Consider the following 22,298-nt stretch of genomic DNA (forward strand, 5'->3'; position numbering starts at 1 on the left):
GGAGAAATCACCTTCCAGCTGCACTCTGAAATGTACATGGTTCAGCCTGCCCACATCCGGCCCTTCCCCAGCTGCCTCTTCTCCTTCTCCCAGAGGGAGAGCTCAGCCTCAGATGGCCCACTGGGCTCCACACACACACAGCACCCATCAGGAGAATGCTGGAAGTTGGTGAGGGGTGACTGATCTTAGACCTAATCGGCCATCCAGGTACCCCCAGGCTCAAGTTCCAGACGGGTGCTCATCTCAACATGACCCCAGGTAACATGGAGCTGGCAGTGACATCATCCGGGAGGGAGTCGGGGGTGGCTACAGGAAGGAAGGCTCCCTGACCCTGCAGAGGGGGTCACCATGCAGGCCGGCACACCAACAGCCACAGTAACAAGGCTGCCCGCATCTGTACAAGCTTTTCCTGTGCACAAAGCATCATCGCGCGTGTGACCTTTGACCTTCCTCACATCGCTAGGAGGAAGATTGGGCAGATATTGTTCCCATTTTGAAGATGAGGAAGCTGAGCGCCTTGGGCAGGATCACAGTTCCTGAGAAGCAGAGCTGGTGGGCCCAGGACCCATTCTCCAGAAGTCTCCTTCCTTTAGCCTGGGACTTCCCTTTCCCTGTTAACTCTGCTCACTTCTCCCAACATAAAACAACAAGCACTCCAGCAGCCCTGCTGCTCTGTAAGGCTAACGATCTCTCTCCTTAGATGAGCCACCCTTCCCCAAGTTCCCAGTGTCGCCAGGCCCTCCCCAATGTTCCCACCCCTCCCCCCACGCGTCTGGCCCTCCTTCTGCTTCCGACAACCTGTCACCCAATCCTGTGGATTCTTTCTTCAAAGGGACTTCCACTCCCAACATGTCAGGGCAGACCCTTCCCCTCCTCCCCCTAGTTGGCCTGGCTGTCTTCAGCCCTGCTCCATCCCTTCCCCAGCCATCCTTCTCAGCCTCTGAGTCCAGGGTACCCTTTCAAGTCCCTGGCAGCGCCCTGGCCACACGTTCCCAGTGGCTCCCCATGCCCTCTACACCCCTGGCCCACAGCTCAGCTCTCAAGGTGCCTTTCAGGCCTTGCCTCTAACTGTCACCGCCCCGAAGCACGCACCGGCCCCCCAGCCCCTCCCTGCACCCTTGCTTCAGTTCAGGCTTGTCCCCCTTCCTGAGCCCCCTCCTCTCTTCCATCTTCCAGGCTCCCCTCTCCTCTGTCCAAAAGCATTCCCCCTGACTGCAGGAGGTATGAGAAGGCCATTTCTTAACACCTGCCCTGCCCAGAGTCCTGAAAGGTGCAGCCCAGCATCCTGCAGGATCAGGCGCCCACCTGCTGCTTGTACCTGGGTGGTCCCTGGCCACAGAGTAGCCAATCTACTCGCTGCCAGAACTTGGCACTGGTGTGCTCAGTCACGGAACAAGCCAATGAGTAAGAAGAGAAGGCTGGGTCTACAGAGGGGGAAGCCAGGAGCAGACGCTCAGACACAAGCAGAGAGGCCAAGAGCCCCCAAAAGACAGAGCCGCCTCCATTCCTGACTGCTCTTCAGGCCCAGCTCCCATGAGGCCGGCTGCCTCGCTGTAATCCTGCCAACAAACCCTTTCCCCCTGAGCTACCGCGGAGGGGCCCCTGCTCTGTGGGGAACACTGCCAACACCAGTCCGGGGAGCCCCGTCGCCTCCATCTGACAGCCCCAACTGGAGGAGCCGTGTACTCAGCAACAAGCAGGCTCTACCAAGGGTCACTTCTCTTCCTGTCTCCCTGTGTGCCTAGTAAGTGTTCCTCTTACACCTGCTCCTGCCCTGGGACTGGAGCTCCTCACTGAGGGCTGGAGGAACAGACAGCTTTGGAGCTGTCTGTGCGGCTCCCAAGTGCCCCTCTTCTGGAGCTGCCCCCCATCCGCACGGGGTCAGAAGTGGCCCCCACGACACAGGTTTTGCTGCATGTGACCCCATCCCCTGGCTGGAGCTGAGTGGACCAAGCTGGGCCAATTGGACCCACTGCTCTGGGAATCTGGACTTTGGGCTGGGAGAGCTAAGCCCCCCTGAGTGTGGCTGGAGCTGCAGCAGGAACACTGGGGCCGTGTGGCCTGAAGGAGGAGGAAGCCTGGCTGCAGAGACAGGAGGAAGCCCGAGGAGTAGCCGAGTTGAGGGAAAGAGGGAGAATCTGACAAGGTTTTCCAATCCCTGCTTAAGGCCAGGCAGCAATCTTGCCGTGGGGTCCTGCGCAGCCCCTGAAACCCTGTAATTAATCACCTTTTGTGCTTAAGCTAGATTCAGCTGGTTTCTGTTAACTCGAAATCAAGGGGTCCTAACAAAGCTGGGATCTCCCTTATGCTTCTCCAGGAATACAAAGCAGGTGCCTGACAAACAAACTTGCTGAATGAAGAAAACTGGCCCCAGATCCTGGCTTTCTGATTTCTGCCAAAGGTACCACCATGCTCTACAAATACTCCACGTATCAAGTATGTAACTCAGCCCCAGGCAGCTAAAGTTAAATGCACGTTCCTTGCCTGAAGTGCATTATATCCTCATTTTCATCTCATCTTTGGGACAAACCAGCACTCAAAGGAAAGGCAAGCGGGAGCAGACTGGAGAAAAATAGCCCATGGCAGTGTGGGCCAGCATGTCCAACTGGATCTGCAAACTGTGCTCCCCTGGGCTGCCCCCACTACAGAAACCTCTGCCCCGAGATTTCTGTCCCTGTACCATTCTCCCCTCCCCCAAGATGACCATCAAAGTCACCAAAAGGTCACAAAGTTTCCACCCCTATTGATGGGTCATTTATGCCAGAGGCCATCGCAAGGCCAGACCATGAATCCTAAGGCTAGAAGAAGAAACCTCAGAGGGTTGTCTCACCTAGTGGTTTTCAATTTGTGCACTCTGCGGGACCCTGAGACTTCAATGGAACCTCTTGGGGCTCCAGTCTCCCCAGCCTCAACCAGTGGCGTACCCATTTGGTTGTATATATCAGGCTACCTTGTAAGCTTGCATCTGAAAGGGTTCCAGTGGCTTAAAACAATAGTACAAAGCTCCTGGGCTTCCCTGGTGGCACAGTGGTTGAGAGTCCGCCTGCCGATGCAGGGGACACGGGTTCGTGCCCCGGTCCAGGAGGATCCCACGTGCCGCGGAGTGGCTGGGCCCGTGAGCCATGGCCGCTGAGCCTGCGCATCCAGAGCCTGTGCTCCGCAACGGGAGAGGCCACAACAGTGAGGCCCGCGTACAGCAAAAAACAAACAAACAAACAAACAAACAAACTCCTGTTCCAGACCAATTCCTTTATCATTCAGATGAGGAGCCAGAGATTTATAGGCATAAGGCCACACAGGTGCCAAGTGGCTGAGCAGGAAGAGAACTCTGGGCTCTGAACTCTCCCTACTGCCCCTTTCCCTAGGCAGCTCCTTTAAAGGCTCTCTTGGAACTGGGAGGGGTCAGAACCCCGGTCCTGTGTGGGTGAGCACTGGCTGGGGAACACAGAGAATGCGCTGAAGATACAACGCAGAGCCCATCTGACGGGCGCTGAGTCCCAGGTGACCCTGTCTGCATCAGCCGAAGGGCAATGCTAAACGGTCAGAACAATGTGGAGATGTCCTGATGCTAGTCCTCTGCTATATATAGTTTCTCCCCTGGAATGACCTCAGGTAGCAGCTTTGTGGTGTGGCAAAATCGGCTGTGTGGCCCCAACTCCAGGGGAGGAGAACTCTGCTGGAGAAACCGGATGGTAAGTAAGAAAGAGAGGAGTCGGTGGGATGGGGGTGTGTCAGGGGGAGCGAGCTTTTGAGACGACTCAGGACAAATTCTTTCCCTTGACCCCCTGGGCAGCAGCAGTGAGGAGTAAACCTGAGACTCTTCTGCAGTGGGTGATGAAATCTGAGTCCCAGCTCTGGGTGGAGGAGCCCCTGCTTCCTCACAGGCTCTGGTCCCATCTGCTCACGGATGTTGGGTGCCTCTTCCTGAAGCACTTCATTCATTGCACTCCATGTGTAAGGAACCAGCAGGGGCTTGCTCTGACCTACGCTCCCCATTTGCTATTCGAGACCTTCCCTTAACCTTGGTGTACACAGCCAATTTGATTCTACTGCCTAAAAACTAAAAAAGAAAGAAAGGCTAGAAGAAGAAACACCAAACGGGAATGGAGACTCTCTCTGGGTGGTGGGAATATGAAGGAGATTTTCTTCTTTGGGCTTTCTGGTATTGCTCACATTTTTTACATAAACACAGACTGCTTTTACAATAAAGAAAATTGTATTACTTGCTTCTCTCCAACCTGCACCCCTTACTCAAATCACTAACCCTTCTGTAAACTCTCCTCACTTACCCTTAATATCTGCCCTATCCAACCTCAATTCTTTCTCAAGTGTCTACACGTTGCCTTTGTCTCTACCTGTCTACACTGCATGATTCAGCACCTGTCTACACATTATCTTGCTTGAAATTGTATCACACCTCTATTTGTCTTTGCTCCTTCCCCCAGATAGACTGTAAGTCATCATGGATGATGAGACATACATGTATAGTATGCATACACAGGAATGAGGCAGGATGTACAGAAAAGACACAGGAAATGGAGTCAGATTCCCTGGGTCAGGTACCAGCTCCACTTCTGACTGCACAGGACAGACCACAGACCAGGGGCTTGACCTTTCTGAACCAGTTCCTCCAGCCGAATTCCTTATTAATGCCAATTCTCTTCTAAAAGGTAAGGGTAGATTCTGAGCAGCCCCACAGCTTTTGGATCATTTCACCTCTAAAAACTGAGGCCCCAGGCCCAGCCTACAAAAGGGGTCCCCATCAATCCATATCCAAACCAGCATCGGGTGGTGAGCCAGACACATGCAGAACAGGGCCCATAGGCTGAAGTCTCTCCTTTGATATTTCCCCTGGGCCTAGGCCCCTGGCATAGATGAATGCCCAAGGAGTGGTGCTGTCAACAGTAGCAGACTGAGAATCTCTGTCCGGGGCTGCAGGAAAACGTGCTTAATGGCCAAGGATGGACCAGACATCCAGGCCCTGGATCTTCCATGGGACATATGTCAAAGCAGGGCAACGCTAGGCTCAGCTTCAGATAGGAGGCGTCAGCTACAGATTAAAGGGTCCAATGTAGCTTTCCTTCTGCCCATGGACTCCAAAGACTAGCCCACTCTGCTCCTCAGGGAGCGGGACCAAATAACAGTGCATACAGCATGTTTCAAAAAATAATTTGGGGCCTTATAAAAAGCCATAATAGCAGCAAGTTTCCAGTCAAATAAGGCCTCCCTTGTCCTCGCCAGCCAGCCCTGCATTGGGCCACAAACAGGAATATCACACTGGGCCAGACCCGGATGAACTCTGGGTTCTATGAACCTGATGTGAGAGCCCAGAGGGATGAAGGGCAAATAGCAAACGGAGAAGTAAACCTGGGTCATAAACACAGACGTACAGAGCACTGCCAGCTCGCCGGGGACTGTCCCCTCAGCTCACCCTGCAACCTCGGAGCTGTGTGTCAAGAATCTGCACACCTGGGTGTGCCCACATGGAAATGGAATAAATAAAAACAGATCACAGAAGCTCAGTATTATTCAGCCCACCACACCGTGAGCTCCTTGAGGAAAGGAACTGACTCTTCACGCTGCGCCCTGTGCTAACACCATGGCCGGGACAAGGCAGTTATGGTGAATATTTAGGGGCAGTTTCCCATAGCGGTTAAGATACAGGCCCCTGGGGTACAACCACTAGGATTCAAACAGCAGTTCCCCCACTTTTGTGGACAAGGGTCTTAACCTCCCTGAGCCTCAGCTTCCTCATCTGTAAAGTGGAGGTAATTATGCCTACCTCCTGGGGCTGACATGAACACTGAAGACAGTGATGTCAAACATGTAGCAGGGTGCCTAATGCACGTGGTAATCACCATATAAACGGGACTGATTCAGGGGTGATTCCTGGAGCTGCTGTGAGGGTTCGTGAAAGGAAATGCTCCGGCCACGTGACAATCTATTTTGGGGGAACAGAGGGCATTGCATAAGTGAAAAAAATCAATGCCATGTGTGATATCCCATGTTACAGAGGACAGTGTGGTCTGTTTAGCAGACACTCAGTAGGGGTAGGTGGGGAGAGGTGGAAGGGGGGACAAACCCATGAAGGCTGTCGCAAAGTGCACTTTCTAACATACTCGGGGTACATAGTGCAAGAACTGGCAGAAGCAGACTATCTGATAGTCATGGGTGGCAATGACGTCAGTAAACCAGCTATACCTGTTTAGGGCCCGGTGAGCCCTCAGCTGAAACTGACAGTGAGGCAGGTGTTTCATGGAAGGAATGCAGGGCTGAAAATTGAAAACTAATCTGGGATCGGAAATCTTCCATTTCTCACCATGTGACCCTGGGCACAATAGTTAGTAACACGGAGCCTCTCCCCTAATATGAGGACAACATGACTCGCAGTGAATTAACAGGAGGATTAGAGGAGATGTGTATGAAGTACCTACTGCAGGGCCTGCCACACAGTTGGTACTCAATAAACAGCAGTATATAATAACTATAAAACAATTGTTTTTGAATCCAGTTGCAGGGAGTTGTGTATCAAGTGTGGAAAAGTGGCCCTGCTGTGGATGTTTATCACTGCTTTCTTGGAAGTTCATGGAGGAGGTGCCAGGCTCCAGGAAGGAAGCCCCAGCAGACCCAGACATGTTCTGCCAAGCTGAGGATGAGCACACTGAGGGCACTCCCGAGCCCTGACCTACCAGGCAAGAAGTGTTTGCATCTGTTCCAAGAGAGCCCAGAAAAGTAGCTACTAGTTGTTGCTGGAATCGGCAAGAATATGCGGGACATTGCAAGAGATCTGTAACTAACAAGAGTTGAAGTTCTCAAGTTTTTGTGAATGATTCACATTTTTTAAAAAATGAAGCTAGGGGCTTCCCTGAGGGCGCAGTGGTTGAGAGTCCGCCTGCCGATGCAGGGGACACGGGTTCGTGCCCTGGTCCGGGAAGATCCCACATGCCGCGGAGCAGCTGGGCCCATGAGCCATGGCCGCTGAGCCTGCGCGTCGGGAGCCTGTGCTCCACAATGGGAGAGGCCACAACAGTGAGAGGCCCGCGTACCGCAAAAAAAAAAAAAAAATGAAGCTAGATTCAAGGCTATCTCTACAATAATATCACTCTTGTGCAACTTGCTTCCCGTTTGCTTTCCTGAATGAGTGGAGTTACAAGAATGGTAAATAGCCAGGGTACATACAGAGCAGAAGCTAGGTCTTGTATATGAACTTCACTGGCCATATATCTCAACTTGCGGGGAAGAAGAAGGCTGGGGACAGCTGGCTTAAATACAGTGCCAAGTATGCTGATAATAATGAAAAAAATAACTACTATTTACTGAATATTTTAATATGCCCCAGGCACCAGTCTAAGGATTTACGTGCTTTAACTCATTTCATCCTCAAGACAACCCTATGAGTAGATATTGTTATCTCCATTTTACAGGTGAGGAAGGTGAGGCCCCCAAATCCAAAACAACTTGCCCAGATTACACAGCTAATGAGCTGGAGGAGCTAGGATAAAAAAATGCAAGTGGATACTAAGTGAATAAAATATTTGTCATAATTGTCATAATTACCTGTTACCAAAAGAAAAACTCTACCTTATAAACGTCCTCTCTGAAAGACCTCAGATTTTGCAAATCAAAAGAAATTCAGGGTCAGCCCTTGCTATGCACTCTGAGTGCAGGGGAAGGGCCAGGGGGTGGCCAGAGTCGGACTTCCCACGTCAAGGTAAGGGAGGCTACACTCTGTTCTTCCCAATACTCTGAGCTGAGCAAGAGTCAGTAGAATACAAGTCCCCAAAGAAACAATGAACTTAGCCTAGGTCATTGTCATTAATGGCCCACTGCCATCATTTGCTAAGCATCTCCCGTGTGTGAGCACTGCACTGATCACTTCACACAAATCATCACATTTAATCCCTGAATACCTGAAGTGGTCTACTCTTGTCCTTATTTCACAGATGCAGAAACGGAGGCTCTGACCTGAGGCTTTCTCACCACAATGAGAAAGCAGAGGGGCCACTGCCTCCCATGGCTTCTGCCTAACTTACTTGTCAACAACCTTGGGCAGCTCTCAACATCCTAAGTCTCAGTATCCTCATCGGTAAAACAGGAAAAATGATTCCTGCCCTGATCACCTAACAGGATGGTTGTGGGGATCAAATGATACGTAATATTTGAGAAGGTACTTTGAAAACGGCAAAATGAACAGAGCAAGGGATCATTAGTCTTATTCATTACAAAGGATGACACCTGATCCTGCAAGCACTTTGCTAACGTGACTCTGTTGCCTCTTTTCCCTTGGAAATTTGGGGATAATTCAAAGTCTGCAGAGCCAAGGCACTCTTTTCTTCAAGTCCCTGGCATCTGGGCATTGGGAAGTGGAGGTTCCTTCTGGGAGAAGGGGGAGGAAACAACGCTGTTTGCATTCTGCTGGTGTTCCTCTTCAGGAACAATTTGGCTGAGATTCTACTGCTTCCACCACACTCAGCCCTCAAACATGCAATGCACATTTACTGAGCACCTACTATGTGCCAAAGTGCCAAGTACTAGATGCATAATGATGGACTCATGGGACCCCGAGATATAGTCTGGGGGTGAGGAAATGAGAGGAGGAGGAGACAGCAATGGGAAGGGAGCGGAGTGACTCCGGTCCTTGCAGCTTTGCAGACTTCACAGCCACCTCCTGATCCTTCTCATGGGGATGGGGGGAGGCAACACAGTTGAATGAGCTCAGAGCACTGAAATTCGAGTCAAAGTATTAAAGTGAGTCCCAGCTCTGCCTCTGCTCAGCCTGTGACCACCAGAAATCAATTTACTTTCCCCTATGTAAATTGGGTAGGAATGTTCTCATAAGGCAAAATGAGGAGAATCAAAAGAGATGATTGAACAAGGTGAGCAGGGTGCCTGAAGGGACTCAATAATAAACTCTTGTTTAAACAAAACAAAAAAACCCTGTGCTCTCTTCCTCCCATTCCTGGGAAGGTAAACTATACAGGGGCCAAAAGCTCAGGCTCTGAGATCAGGCCCTGCTGTTTACAAGCTGCATGGCCTTAGAGAGGAGACATTACCTTTCTAAGGCTCAATTTCTTCCTCTGTGAAAAGGTGATAATAGTATCCACCCATAGGATGGATGTGAAGATTAATCAAGATACTGCACAGGAGGCTCCTGGCACATGGTACACACCCAGCAAAGGTGAGCTGTTGCTAATTTCATCTCTACAAGCCCTTAAAAACAACAAAATTCCAAGTCCACAGGCTCGCCTCTAAGATCCAGGCTGCCTGGTAACTGGCTGGCTGCCTAGGTTTGGGCTCTGGTGGCAGCCTCCCAGAGGAGACAGGTACAAATGAGGAGCCATTCCCATCCCCCTACTCCCCCCACCCCATACCCTGCACCAGCCCTTTTCCTGACAGGTTCCCCTTTCCGAGGGCAATAAGGGACACAAGTTGAGGGCCTGGGGCTGGTCAGAGGTGTGAGGGCACACTAAGCTTGGTCCCCCTTCCCTGTGGGCTCAGAAAGCAGGGAGATCTTGTCCCCAACAGCTTAGAGAGAAGCACATGGCCTGGAGCAGCAGACAAGCTCACCAGGATGCCATGTCATTATAATACTCCCTGCCTTTTACCCGTCCCAAGTGCTCCCACCTGAACCACAGTCCTGCACCTCTTGTGCAAAAGGGAGCGCTCAATATGAGTAAGGCAGCATCAGCGTTCTTTGGGAGCCACATGAATTGTAACAACAAAGAACTGCTTTGCTTAACTGGAAGCCACTGTCCACCCATCCCAGCCATCGACCACATTATTAGAAACCCAGAAGCAAGCCAGATTCTGACTGACCAGAAAAGATGTCACAGAATCTACCTGCCCAAACTCCTGTACTTCCCTTACTGGAGGGCCCCTCGGGCTTCACTTTGAGCCCATCTACTCTCTCTCTAGGTACGAGTCTAACAATCTCAGCCATATGTTCCCCCAGGAAACTGGAGGGGCTGCTATTTGAGCCTGGTAGTCAGGATCTCAAGAAGTGACCACTATGGTGAGATGCCACTGCACACCCATCGGGATGGCTATTATCAAAAAGACAGAAAATAACAAGCATTGGTTAGGATGTGGAGAAATCGGAACCCTTGTGCATTGTTGGTGGGAATGTAAAATGGTGCAGCCACTGAGGAAAACAGTATGGCAGGTGGTCCTCAAAAAATGAAACACAGAATTAACATATCATCCAGCAATCCCACTTCTAGACATATACATAAAAGAACTGAAAGCAGGGACTCGAACAGATATTTGTACACCCATGTTCATAGAAGCATTATTCACAATAACCAAAAGGTGGAAGCAACCCAAGTGTCCATCAACAGATGAATGGATAAGCAAAATGTGGTATAGACATACAATAGAATTCACCCCTAAAAAGCAAGGCAAGTGACACATGTACAATGTGGATGAACCTTGAAGATATTATGCTAAGTGAAATAAACCTGACACAAAAGGACTAATATTGCCTGATTCCACTTCTGTGTGGTACCCAGAGTAGTCAAATTCATAGAGACAGAAAGTAGAACGGTGGTTGCCAGGGGCTGGGGAAGGGGAGAATGGGGAGTCTGTGTTTAATAGGTACAGATTTTTAGCTGGGAAGATGAAAAAGCTGTGAAGATGGATGGTGGTGATGGCTGCACAACAGTGTGAATATACTTAATGCTACAGAACTGTACACTTAAAAGTTGTTAAAATGGTATATTTTATCTTGTGTATATTTAACCACAAGTTTTTTAATGAGGAAAAAAAAAAAGTGACACTGACTACCAGAGAGAAGACAGAGCAACAATTATAGGTGGAAACATGAACCCCGTGAACCCCAAAAGCACAGCAGCTGGGAACCATTTAGTTTGGGACCCAATGCCCTACATTCTGAAAAGCCTGGGGGCCTCACACTGTCGTGAGTACAGTAACTGATCAGGCAGGACCCGCTATTCTCATTCAGAGCCCAGAACAGGGTTCAAGAGGCTACCCACACCAATACTGCTTGGGACCTCGAGGCAGGCCACTGTGTAATGGGCTCTTCCTCAACAATTTACCTTCCACCTGCCACAAGTTCACCCTCACCTTCTTTCAGAGATAAAGGCTTTTGAGAGAAAGAGGCTTTTGTGGTCCCCATCTCCACCAAGCAGGGCTTTGTACATACAGGTCCAAACTCAACACCACCAAGTTGCAAAGAAGAGGTTATTCATGCTCAGTATACTTTGCTGGGAAGCATATCATCCCTTTCAGAAAGATTCCCATCCAAAAATAGTTTTTAAACATTTCTTTTATAGTTTTGCTCTTTAAAAAAGAGTAAGCTTCAATGATCTGGGGAAAATCACTGGCTATGGTTTTTGTGTGTAAAAATCCTCTACCTTTGAATAATGGGAACTTCATAAGTTCACAAAGTCTCTTTTCATCCAGGATCGCACTTGATTCTTACAATCCCTCTGGGAGGTGAGCAGGGCAGCAGTCATCCCATTGTACAAATGGGGAAACTGAGGCTCAAAGAGATCAAGAGGCCTGTCCAAAGTTGCACACACAACTAAGAAGGAGCAGAGAACCAAGGCCCTATTTCCCATCAATGGCAGGTGACACTCTGGATCGGGAGCTCATATTTGAGCAGACCATTAAGCCGTGAAAGTAATTTTAAAAACAATGTTAGTTTATTTATCCCCACAACATCTCTCTGAAGTAAACTGGAAATATCTTTTTTTTTTAAAGAGATGATTAACTGAGCAAACACATGACTTGCCCAAGATCACCATTCAAGAAAGTGGCAAAGAGACCACACCCCCTCCCTTTTGAATACGCTCAACCTTGACCACAATTTCTTGACCTTAGCATACTCAAAACTTAAAGGAGCTTATGCAGTTTTTATATAGGTTGCACCATATTTCTGTGAACTTGGCAGGGAGTAGACATATTTTTATTCCCTTTTTAATAGCTGGAAAAGAAAAAGAGGTTAAAGACATCTTTAAGTTCCTTTTCAGCTTTAAAATTCTATGATTCTAAAAATTCCCCAGCAAGTCAATGTGATGGGTAGAGAGGCCTGGAGTCCACATCACCCGCCTTCCTGCCTCACACTCTGTCAGACCACCCCACACCCACCTCTTGAGTTAATGACCACAAACACCATGTGTGCCTGGGAGAAAGGTCCGCTCTTACATAGTTCCACACGTAAAATAACAAGAAAGTGCTAACTGCTTGGTTGGGACCCTAGTAAGGGGCTTCACTCTGTCCTCCTGCTTCAGCCCTAGCACCTCCTAGCAAGAGGCTCCCAAACCACGGGACATTACATCCCAGGTATTTGAGACCTTACCCAGGCCTGGGGCGAGAGAGAAGCCAGTCCCAGGAACAGAACACCACTTTGGGGTTGCAGCTAAAGCCGTCCATTAGGATACATCCACCCAGCTCAGATGAGACAGCAATCAGGGCTGCTCATCCCTGCTCTTCTGCAGACTGTACCCCCTCTGTTCTACACACTAGCTTCATCCGCAAGTATTCATTATGCACCTACTACATGCCAGGCGCTGCTCTAGGTGCCATGGAACGAACAAATTAAAATCTCAGGTCACATGCAGTAGGGGAGATAGCCAATGTCAGGTGGTGGTGAGTGCCAGGGAGAAAAATAAAATAGGGAAAAGGTGGTAGATAATGCTGAGAGCAGGTAGTGGAAGGAAGGGGATCCGTTTCTAAAAGGACGGCCTGGGAGGCCTTGGCTGACAAGAAGGGAGGAGCCTTGGAGGAGGAGAGAGAGGGACCCATTCAGATTTCAGGGGGTGGAACAGGGGATGAAGAACAAGAGATGGCTGGGGAAAGGCAAGGTGCTGAAAATCCTATCGTGTCTTGTAGGCCAACACAAGGACTCTGAATGAGATGGGGAGCAAAGGAGTAACAAAGTCTGACTTACAGTTTACAGCATCTCTCTGGCTGCTGTGATGAAAATAGTCTGTCGGGAGACAAGGGAGGAAGCAGGAAGGTCAGTTAAAAGGCGGATGGTAGCTTAAACCAGGGTGAAAGTGGTGAAGATGGTGAGTCAGGTTCTGGATACATTTAAAGCAAAGACAACAGGATCTATTGATTAAGCGGAGGTGGGATTAAAAGGGAGGAGTCAGGGATGATATTAGAGTTTTGGGGGCCTGAGCAACTGGAAGGATGAAATCACCATTAGCTGACTTTGGGAGGACAGGGGGTGGGGTGGGCCTTCATTCTGTTTTGGAAACGTTAAACTGAGAAGGCTTTTAGACATTAGGTGTGTTGAGCAGGCAGCAAAATATACAAGGCTGGAGGTGGAGAAACTGGGCTGAAATTATACATGTGGGAGTCACCAGCATATGTAATAATACAAAATCGTATGTATTATCACACAGGATTTCTATGTATGATCACACACACTTTGTATGTTTACTGTCTGCGCCCCCCCAAAACTATAAGCTCCATGTGGCTAAGGACCCTGTCTGTTCACAGCCAGCAACGTGCCTGGCACTCAGTGAATATTTACTGAGCAAATGGAGAAGTTGCTCAATTACTCCCTCAAGAATAGCCACAGCAGCCCACACAATGAGAAGTAGGCTCTCTTGCAACCACAGAGCCAAGCCCAGCCAGCCCAAAACAGGGCTCTGGGTCTGTCCACCCCGAGCTTGAGATTCCAGAACGTAAGTGGATATGCTTGGCACATCACAGATAGCTGGGCTTCAGCCCTGCCACATTCTCAAAGGGTGGAACTGGGCAAGACACCTGCCTGTTCTACCACCTCTATTTCTCCCCAGGACGGGCCTGGGAGGGGCTGCCTCACCCACTTCATGGGCAGAGATATCAGATCTATCCAGGGTATATGCATGGGTTGGTGGGAGCCCCCCAAAGGAGTAATTCCCCACGTACTCTCTGGAGCATGCAAAGACCACCCAGAACTCAGACCTACCGAGAATGTATTAAGAGTAATAGGTTAAAAAAAAAAAAAGAGTGACAACCACAAATCTTGACGAGATGAGAGTACCGCCTAATCCTTCTAGCTCTTGGAAGACTCCCCGACCGGTAGGCCTTGTGTCTCTGCTTCACCCATCAGGTGACTAGGAAGACAGAACAAAGGCCAAAGAATGACATAAGAATGCGTAAGATTTCAGCTCATTAACTTTCCAGTGTAGAACAGCTGCCTTTGTGAAGAGGATAAAAACAGCTCTAGGGCTTCCCTGGTGGCGCAGTGGTTGAGAGTCCGCCTGCCAATGCAGGGGACACGGGTTCGTGCCCCGGTCCGGGAAGATCCCACATGCCGCGGAGTGGCTGGGCCCGTAAGCCATGGCCGCTGAGCCTGCGCGTCCGGAGCCTGTGCCCCGCAATGGGAGAGGCCACAACAGTGAGAGGTCCGCGTACCGCAAAAAAAAAAAAAAAAAAACAGCTCTAATGAGCTGGTATAGCCCCCTCCCTTTCTGAGATATTGCAAGTGTGACCCAGACAGGGTTAATGACTTGCCCAGGGTTACCCAGCTGCAGGCCTAGACCTAGAAGTCAGGTTTTAGCTCTCTGTTGAGGGTTTCTTCCCACTACGGCAGTAGCGAAGGAAAGATAAGAGTTATGGTGGGAGGCAGGGGGAGTTTTAGGCATTAGTCTTACAACATGAAACTATGTCTTTGTCAAAGGGTAAATTGCAGATGTCACAGGAATGTCAGGTGCATGCTGTGAAGTTAAGAAAGAGTCCATCCCGGGCTTCCCTAGTGGCGCAGTGGTTAAGAATCCGCCTGCCAATGCAGAGGACATGGGTTCGAGCCCTGGTCCAGGAAGACCCCACATGTCGTGGAGCAACGAAGCCCAAGCACCACAAATACTAAGCCTGCGCTCTAGAGCCCGTGAGACACAACTACCGAGCCTGCATGCTGCAACTACTGAAGCCCGTGTGCCTAGAGCCTGTGCTCTCCAACAAGAGAAGCCACCGCAATGAGAAGCCTGTGCACTGCAACAAAGAGTAGTCCCCACTCACTGCAGCCAGAGAAAGCCCACGTGCAGCCACGAAGACCCAACACAGCCATAAATAAATAAATAAATAAATAAATTACTTAAAAGGCAAAGAAAGAGTCCGTCCCTTATACCAAACTTGTCATCCTCCAGAGTTCCCCTTGGCTTTGAACTGTATGAATAAAGCTATTCATAGTAGGACCCACAGAAGTGAAATAAAGATACACTAGCAGATTTTTTTTAAATGCAGATATATACCTCAGTAAAACATTTAGGTGAAAATTTTATTTATTTATTTAATCTATTTTTTTAATTTTTTTTTTTTTTTTTTTTTTTGGCTGCGCCACATGGCTTGTGGAATCTTAGTTCCCCCACAGGGACTGAACCCAGGCCACGTCAGTGAAAGAGCCAAGTCCTAATCACTGGACTGCCAGGGAATTCCCGTGTAAGCCTTTTAAAATCAACAAATATTGAGTGCTTCCTCTGTACAAGTCATTGTGCTAAGTGCCGTGTGTGTGTGTGTGTGTGTGTGTGTGTATGACTATATGAATGAGTGAGACAGAGAGACACACACACACACACACACACGGTCTTCAAGGCTTGCAATGCAGTCGCTGATATGACTGTAACATCAAAGAAATGACTAATAATATGGAGTAGATAATTGTTAAGTAAGTGGTATAATGGGACTGCAGGAGTTCTCAGAAAGAGCAATCATGGTTGCTGGGAGGTGGGAGGGACTTGTCAGGCAAGGTGCTTCCAGAAAGATAAGGGATTTGAGGTGGACCTTGAAGAGAAGAAAGGCTCTTGATAAGAAGGGAGAAAGGGCATGAGCAAACACAGGTGACATTAATGTCAAAGAAGAGAAAGAAATCACGCCTTAAAAGGTAGGACTGGACCAGACTTGAACAGCCTTGAAAGTTAAAGTTCTTGTAGGAGTGGGAGGGGCAGAAAGATTTCTGAACATAGAACTTACAGGGTTCAGACACGTTAATTTAACAAATGCCTTCTGGGACACCACCATGTGCAGGCACTGGATGAATAACTGAAGATGTATTTGCCTTTGGTGGGGAACTAACTTCAGTCTGGGAGATGAGCTGGCCTTGAGGTGACAAGGGGCAGGTTTGTAAGTCCTGCTAAAGGAAGAACCAGCAGGGCCCACTGAATGACTCCTCCAGGACGTGGAGACAAAGACAGCAGGGAGAATTCTTCAAAGTATACATTTAGGCAGCCTGAAGAATGGAAGAGTAAAGGGAAGCTAGTTGAGGAGAGATGCAGAGCTGGTTTTAGAACTGTTGAACCTGAGGTTAACTACATCTGTGTCCAGTGGGCATTTAGATATATGAGTCTGGGGTTGGAGAGGCAACAGTTGAAGATACAGCGTAGGGGCCTTCCCAATGGACGAGTTGGGGGGCTGAGTAAGATTCCTCCGGGAGGGAGCATGATGAGAGAAACAAACGGAATGTCAGACTGAACCATGGGCGTCCCACACTAGGAGGTGATGGCGGGCGGGAGCGATCAGAGACAAAAAAACAATGCCAAGGAGGGAAAAGTTGGGGGAGGTGTTGGAGTTTCAAATGGGAGAGGGTTATCAACAATTAAAAATGCTACAAATCAACTATGTGGGCTGAGCACATAAATAATAAGTATTTGTTGAATAAGTGAATGAATGAAAGGAAGAAAGCCTTTGGATTTGAGAATCAACTTTCCTCAGTCCGAAGAATGGCCAGGGTTGCCCTCAGACAAGAGGACTTCAACGCTAAATTTTACGTCGTCCTCCCTGTAAACACATGTTGCTTCTTGCACAAGTCATCCTGTCCACCACACAGACATCCTTCCCTGCTTCCCCCATGTTTCCCCTCATCTTCCGTCCCAGTTTCCGGAACTCAAGCAACACAAACCTTCGGTGTCAAAGGAGACAGGAAACTCCAACTAGAGTTTCTACTTCATTAACAACTCTGCCTGTGGCTCCTCTTACATAAAGGGATATGTGGCAATTGAGTGGAACAGGAGACTGCATTCTAGCCCCAGCTGTACTACTGACTAGCTGTGTGGCTGGGGACAAGCTGCTCAACCTCTCTGGATCTGGGCTTTTCATAGACAAGAGGAGGTAGGTCTATCTGGACTCTAGACAAGTTTCGAAGGTCTCTTTCAGCTCTAAAGTCTGCGATTTTATCATTCTCAGAAGGCCCTCGCAACACCCTCAGAGAAGGAAGTGAAGTGAGTACAAGACCCGGGGAAACGACCGCCAGACCTCTTACCCAGGCGAAGCGCCAGGATAGGAGGAGTGTACCCAGAAAGTGAGAAGGAGCTGCCGGCCCTCGCGGATCACCAGGGAGCAGATCCCATTCCCAAGGCTGGGAAGGATCCCAACAACCCGAGTGCGATTCCCACCCCGCACCCCACCTTTCCTAGACTCTCAGACGACCGAGAGGCTCTAAAAAGCCCTGCGGGAAAAATAAAGATTTCTTTCCCAGAGTCCTGCGCTGCTTTTGCAAGTCGGATTCCGGCAGACACGATCTGCAGCCCGATAATGACACAGTCTTTGGAAGGAGCGACTGTTCTCGTTTCGCTCGCCCCGAGTTCTGGGGACGCCTGGTCGTCCGCGCCATGCCCCGACGGGCGGGCGTCCGACCCCGGCACCGCTGACGGGCCAGCGGCGCCCCCGCCCGGGGCTCTCCTCCCCGCCGCCGGCCCAGCTGCGGTCTGCAAACATTTCCTGCCCCCGCCCCCACCCCCACCCGGAGCTTCCCAGTTGGAGCGAGTTGGGCTCGCAGCCGGGTCAGCGCTCGCGGTTGCCCCAACTCGGCTCCCCCGGCCCGCGGGGCTGGGCAGGGGGACCCCGTCTGGCTCCGGAGCAGCCATCGGGGAAACTCAGGCGCCAGGAGCCGTGGGAGGTCGCTCGGGAAGCCCAAGTCTCGGGCAAGAAGGAGGACAACTGGCAGGGCGCCGACGACCCTGCTCCCTTCCCTGTCGTTACCTGCTCGCTTGCGGGGGTGTCCTGGGGCGGTCGGCCTCTCCCGGCGCTGTCTCCCCACGCAGTTGCCCATGCTGGCTCCTCAGCCGGGCCCCATGCACCGGAGGCGGCGGGGTGGTCGGCTGCTCCGCGCTCCTGCCCCGGACGGCGGCGTCCCGGGTCAACGGCTCCTGCCGCCCGGCATCCGGCGCTCCCCGATCTCCCCCGGGGGCGTGCTCTACCCCTGCACCGGCTTCGCCACAAACTTTGCGGGCGAGGGGAGAGAGGGAGGTGGCCGACTACCCAGCACAGTCCCAGGTGGCCGGGCCAGGGGGGCCCGCGACGGTGCCCGGCCGGAGACCAGCTCCGCTGGAGGGGCGGAGAGAGGGGGCGGGCACCGCCGCAGCTACTCCCGGTTCGCTCGGGGCTCCCAGCTGCGGCCGGCCCCCCGGAGCCTGTCACTCACCTGCCTAACCCCGCCCCAGCCCGGCCCCGCTCCCTGCCATCGGCTCTCGGTGCCCGCGCCGGCGGCACCGCCCCGCCCAGGTGCGCATGTGACCGACGACACCGCCCCCTTGGGCCGGCCTTGTTTTTTCATTGGTTTCCCCCAGGGTGCGTACCGCCCCTCGGCCCCACCCAGCCAGGTGCCCGCCCCACCGCCCCTCTCCCAGGGAGCTGGGCTGGGAATCATTCGCCCTCAAAGACCCCCGGCTGCGTGCCCATCAGCAGACCTCCCTCCCTGAGCCACCGCCCCGACTCCAGGCCCCGCCCCTTGGGGAGGGACCGTCCCATCCCTCCCTGGAACTGCCGGGCCTGGAGCCGGCAGGCACGTAATCCAGAGAGCGCCCCGCCCCCTCAGCTTTCGCCAGGCAATTGGCTCAGGAGGCGCGTGCGCGGAGAGGCCCGTCCCATGCCACCTCCCACTTCCCCTCCCACGGTTTCCAGTTCGCGTCATGGCCGCCGCCGCCGCTCTGGAGGCGGTGGCGCCTACGGGCGCCCTGTGGGGCCTCGTGCAAGACTTCGTCATGGGTCAGCAGGAGGGCCCCGCTGACCAAGTGGCTGCAGGTACGGCCGACGGCGCCGCACGGCTTCCGCTTGGGGGCCTCCAGGAGGGAGCGGCCTCAGCACAGGCGCCGGGAGGGAAGGGAGTGAGGGACAGCGGTGACTTTGAGAGATTGGTCCGGGGCTGGTTGTGAACACCGCGTGCTTAAGAGCCATAACAAATTGCGAGTCGCTTGCAGTCTTCCGTAAAGCGCCCTTACGCCCCTTGTCTCGGTTTATAGCCATCCTGTGCGCCGGCCGGGGTTAGGAGATTAATTACCATTTCACAGATGAGGAAACAGGCCCAGCGAGGGCAAGAGACTCTCAGATCAGGCCGGTGGGGGAGCTGGGACTCGGACCCAGGTCCTGCAGTTCAGAATCACGGGCTCACGCCGCGAAAGCACGTTGTTTCTAGGAAGTTGACGTGACAAGAAGCATCTTCAGCGGCATCAGCTCCAGTCGCGTGGCATGCTGGGACTGGCCGGGCGGCCGGATATCTGACTGGCTGTAGTTGGAGAGAGGAGGAGAGAAACCAGTCTAGGGGGAGTTTGAGAAGTTCTGCGTATCTTCCTTAAGGCTTTCCCTCCGTTTCTTGGTAAAGTTCTTGATTAATTTGCTTTGTGACTTTTTAACGTGGAGTTTGTTTTTATCTTTTCCCCAGAACTCCACTTTCCTGCTTTTGATCAGTTTAGGGATCTCTTAGTTCTGACAGCTTATCTAAGATTTGAATAAAACAAATTACAGATTTCCTTGGAATTCTGAGACTTCACTCTTTTAGAAAAAAAAATCTAAAAAGTTACTGAACGTTAGGAGGCCTTCAGACCTTGTGTTTAAGTAATAGAATACAAAATAATCTTGTCAGTACAGATGATTTTTGTCTCTATTTTTGGAAATTCTGCGTGTTTGGGGAGAAGTAAAGGATACATTTCTCTTGAAAATTGAACATATTCACTATTAGAATATGTGAGAAATGAATAATGTGAATCTGCCAGAAGTATAATACTTTGATCCTTAACAATATTTCAATTTAATTCAATCCTTCCACCATTATTAAACATATTAGTCTTGAAACACAATGCAAAGTAATAGGGATATAAATACAAATTACGCTAGATCTGTGCCTGCCAGGGACTTATAATGTAGTGGGAGAGACTGCCATGCGAACGGATAGTACACCATGAAAAGGGCTGTAAGAGGTATGTGCAGGGTGACATGGGAGCATCAAGGAGCAAATAAATGCCTGATGTAGCCTTTCCACTAAGTTAACTTCTTACAGCTTTGTACAGTATAGTGTGTCGTCAGTGCTTATGATTAATAACTACAGTGTATTATCAATGTCATTTTTCCCAATGTTTTATTATGAAAATTTTCAAACATACAGCAAAGTCTAAGTAATTTTTTCATAAGAAAAACACACATACACCCACCACCTAGATTCTACCATTAACATTTTAATATAATTTGCTTTATCATGTATCTATCCGTCATTTAAATTGCAGATAGCAGTACACTTCCCTCTAACTGCTTTGGTATGCATATCATTAACTAGGGTTTGTTTATAGTTTAATACAAATTTTGGTGTAAAACTTGTATTCAATGAAGTGTACAAATCTTAAGCATCCATTCACTGATTTTGAAAAATGCTTACACCTACCCACTATCAAGATAAAGAACAGGGCTTCCCTGGTGGCGCAGTGGTTGAGAGTCCGCCTGCCGATGCAGGGGACACGGGTTCATGCCCCGGTCCAGAAGGATCCCACATGCCTTGGAGCGGCTGGGCCCGTGAGCCATGGCCGCTGAGCCTGCGCGTCTGGAGCCTGTGCTCTGCGACGGGAGAGGCCTGTGTACCACAAAAAAAAAAAAAAAAAAAGATAAAGAACATTACTATAAAAAGTGTTATTTGTAACTATTTTTTCACATTTATACATTATGAACACATTAATTTAGGGTTCTTCAAATTCAGAACACACTTGAGAAGTCAGCATGAGTAAAGACCGCCAAGTTCTTATAAATATTTTTGTAGAATTTATATTTTTTGTGCCTGAAAAAAAAGTGGCCTAAACTGTTGTCTAGTTTAAATTTAGCTCAGCTAAGACTGTAACACTAGCCCTGTTGTAATTTAGCTCTCCTGATTAGGAAAGGAGGTTGGTAATAACAGATAACTAACAGAGGGGTAATAACAGATAAGGTTGAAAAGGTTTGGTGGGGTTGGATGATGCCTAACCTTGGATTCTAAACAGAGGGATTTAAATGACCTATTGTAGGTAATTGGGATCAATGTAGATCCTTGAGCAAGGGAGTCATATAGTGAAGATGAATTTGAGAAGGATTAAATCGGTATTCTCAATCTTAGATCACAGCCTTAGTTAAGGTTGTTGAAGGCTGACAAGAGTTTTGAAGCATCCCCAGAATAAGATGTGCTTTCTAATCCTCCAGCCTAAGTCAAGCTTTGTTGGTGCTGAAGGGACCAGCTTTCTATTCAGCCACTCATAGCAGCAGCCTCTCCTACAAATTGTAACTGCAGAAGGAACGTCCTGTGATCACAAAGGCAGCTACCACCAACTTTGTTTTGCACCTGGGTTCCTGATGAGAGTAGGTGTCAGATGTAAAGGTGCAAATGATGGAAGAGAAATGACCTGGCAGCCTAAGAGTTAAAGGCTGCTCAGCCAGGCATTCAATGGCTACCACTCCCCTCCTGGATCTTTAGTTCCAGGCAGCCAGTTGATTTGCTGTTCCCCTGATTGCTTTGCTTCCCAGATCCCTCCACTGGCTCCATCTAATTAAAGTTAGGCCTGGGATTAAAGGCCCAGCTTGAGGGCTCACTGCCTGCCCCCAAGTGTCTCCTGATTCCTCCAGCCAGACGTCATCTCACAGTTCAGAATCTTTGTGGTACTTATTTCTCAACCGCTCATACTTATTCGCAGACTGTTTAGTAGCTACTTCTGTACACATCTCCACATCCTACCTGCCTGCTTCTACCACCATAGTCTCCTGGAGACTAGCATAAGTAGGTGGTATAAATGAATGAAATAAAAGATGCTGAAGGAAGAATCTGGAATTTGAGGGCTAATTAGTTACAGGGCTTGGAGGAGAGGGAGGACTCTAAGATGACCTCAAGCTTTTGAGCCTGAAGATGAGCAAAAGAAAAGTACTATGTCCAAAAATTGGGAAGGGAGCTGATTTTGAACATGTTGGATTTATAGGTGATGGATATAAATTTTCTTCCTCTTGGTTATTTGGATTTGCCTTCATTTCAGTCTTTATTGTATTTTCCTACATTTGTAATTCCATGAGGAGACCACTATTCTTGAAACCAGAAAACTGTTAAAGAAAAGTAAAATATAGTTCTGAGA

General features: G+C 49.8%; 2 protein-coding genes across 5 annotated transcripts in view; one reads left to right on the top strand and one right to left on the bottom strand.

Moving 5' to 3' along the window:
• The window catches only part of UBTD1 (ubiquitin domain containing 1), a 52,382-nt gene extending 34,058 nt beyond the window's left edge, over positions 1–18,324 (bottom strand). Inside the window, exons 1-2 of one of the 3 annotated variants that reach the window (XM_060110337.1) lie at positions 17,929–18,017; positions 12,911–12,949 (exon numbers count right to left, since the gene is read on the bottom strand). Coding sequence is in view for 1 of the 3 variants with exons in the window: in XM_060110288.1 (XP_059966271.1) it covers positions 17,929–17,998 (70 nt within the window). In the remaining 2 variants the exon portion in view is untranslated. Of the gene's footprint in view, positions 1–12,910; positions 12,950–17,928 lie in introns of all 3 variants that reach the window. The other 2 variants (XM_060110421.1, XM_060110288.1) reach the window with 2 other exon arrangements.
• A 512-nt stretch (positions 18,325–18,836) lies between these two features.
• The window catches only part of MMS19 (MMS19 homolog, cytosolic iron-sulfur assembly component), a 33,302-nt gene continuing 29,840 nt past the window's right edge, over positions 18,837–22,298 (top strand). The window contains exon 1 of one of the 2 annotated variants that reach the window (XM_060101352.1): positions 18,837–18,969. In XM_060101352.1, the coding sequence (XP_059957335.1) occupies positions 18,858–18,969 (112 nt within the window). In that variant the 5' untranslated portion in view covers positions 18,837–18,857. The remainder of the gene's footprint in view (positions 18,970–22,298) is intronic. The other variant, XM_060101345.1, reaches the window with a different exon arrangement.

Source organism: Mesoplodon densirostris, chromosome 1 (assembly GCF_025265405.1).
Source record: "Mesoplodon densirostris isolate mMesDen1 chromosome 1, mMesDen1 primary haplotype, whole genome shotgun sequence".
In the NCBI taxonomy this organism is placed as follows: domain Eukaryota; kingdom Metazoa; phylum Chordata; class Mammalia; order Artiodactyla; family Ziphiidae; genus Mesoplodon; species Mesoplodon densirostris.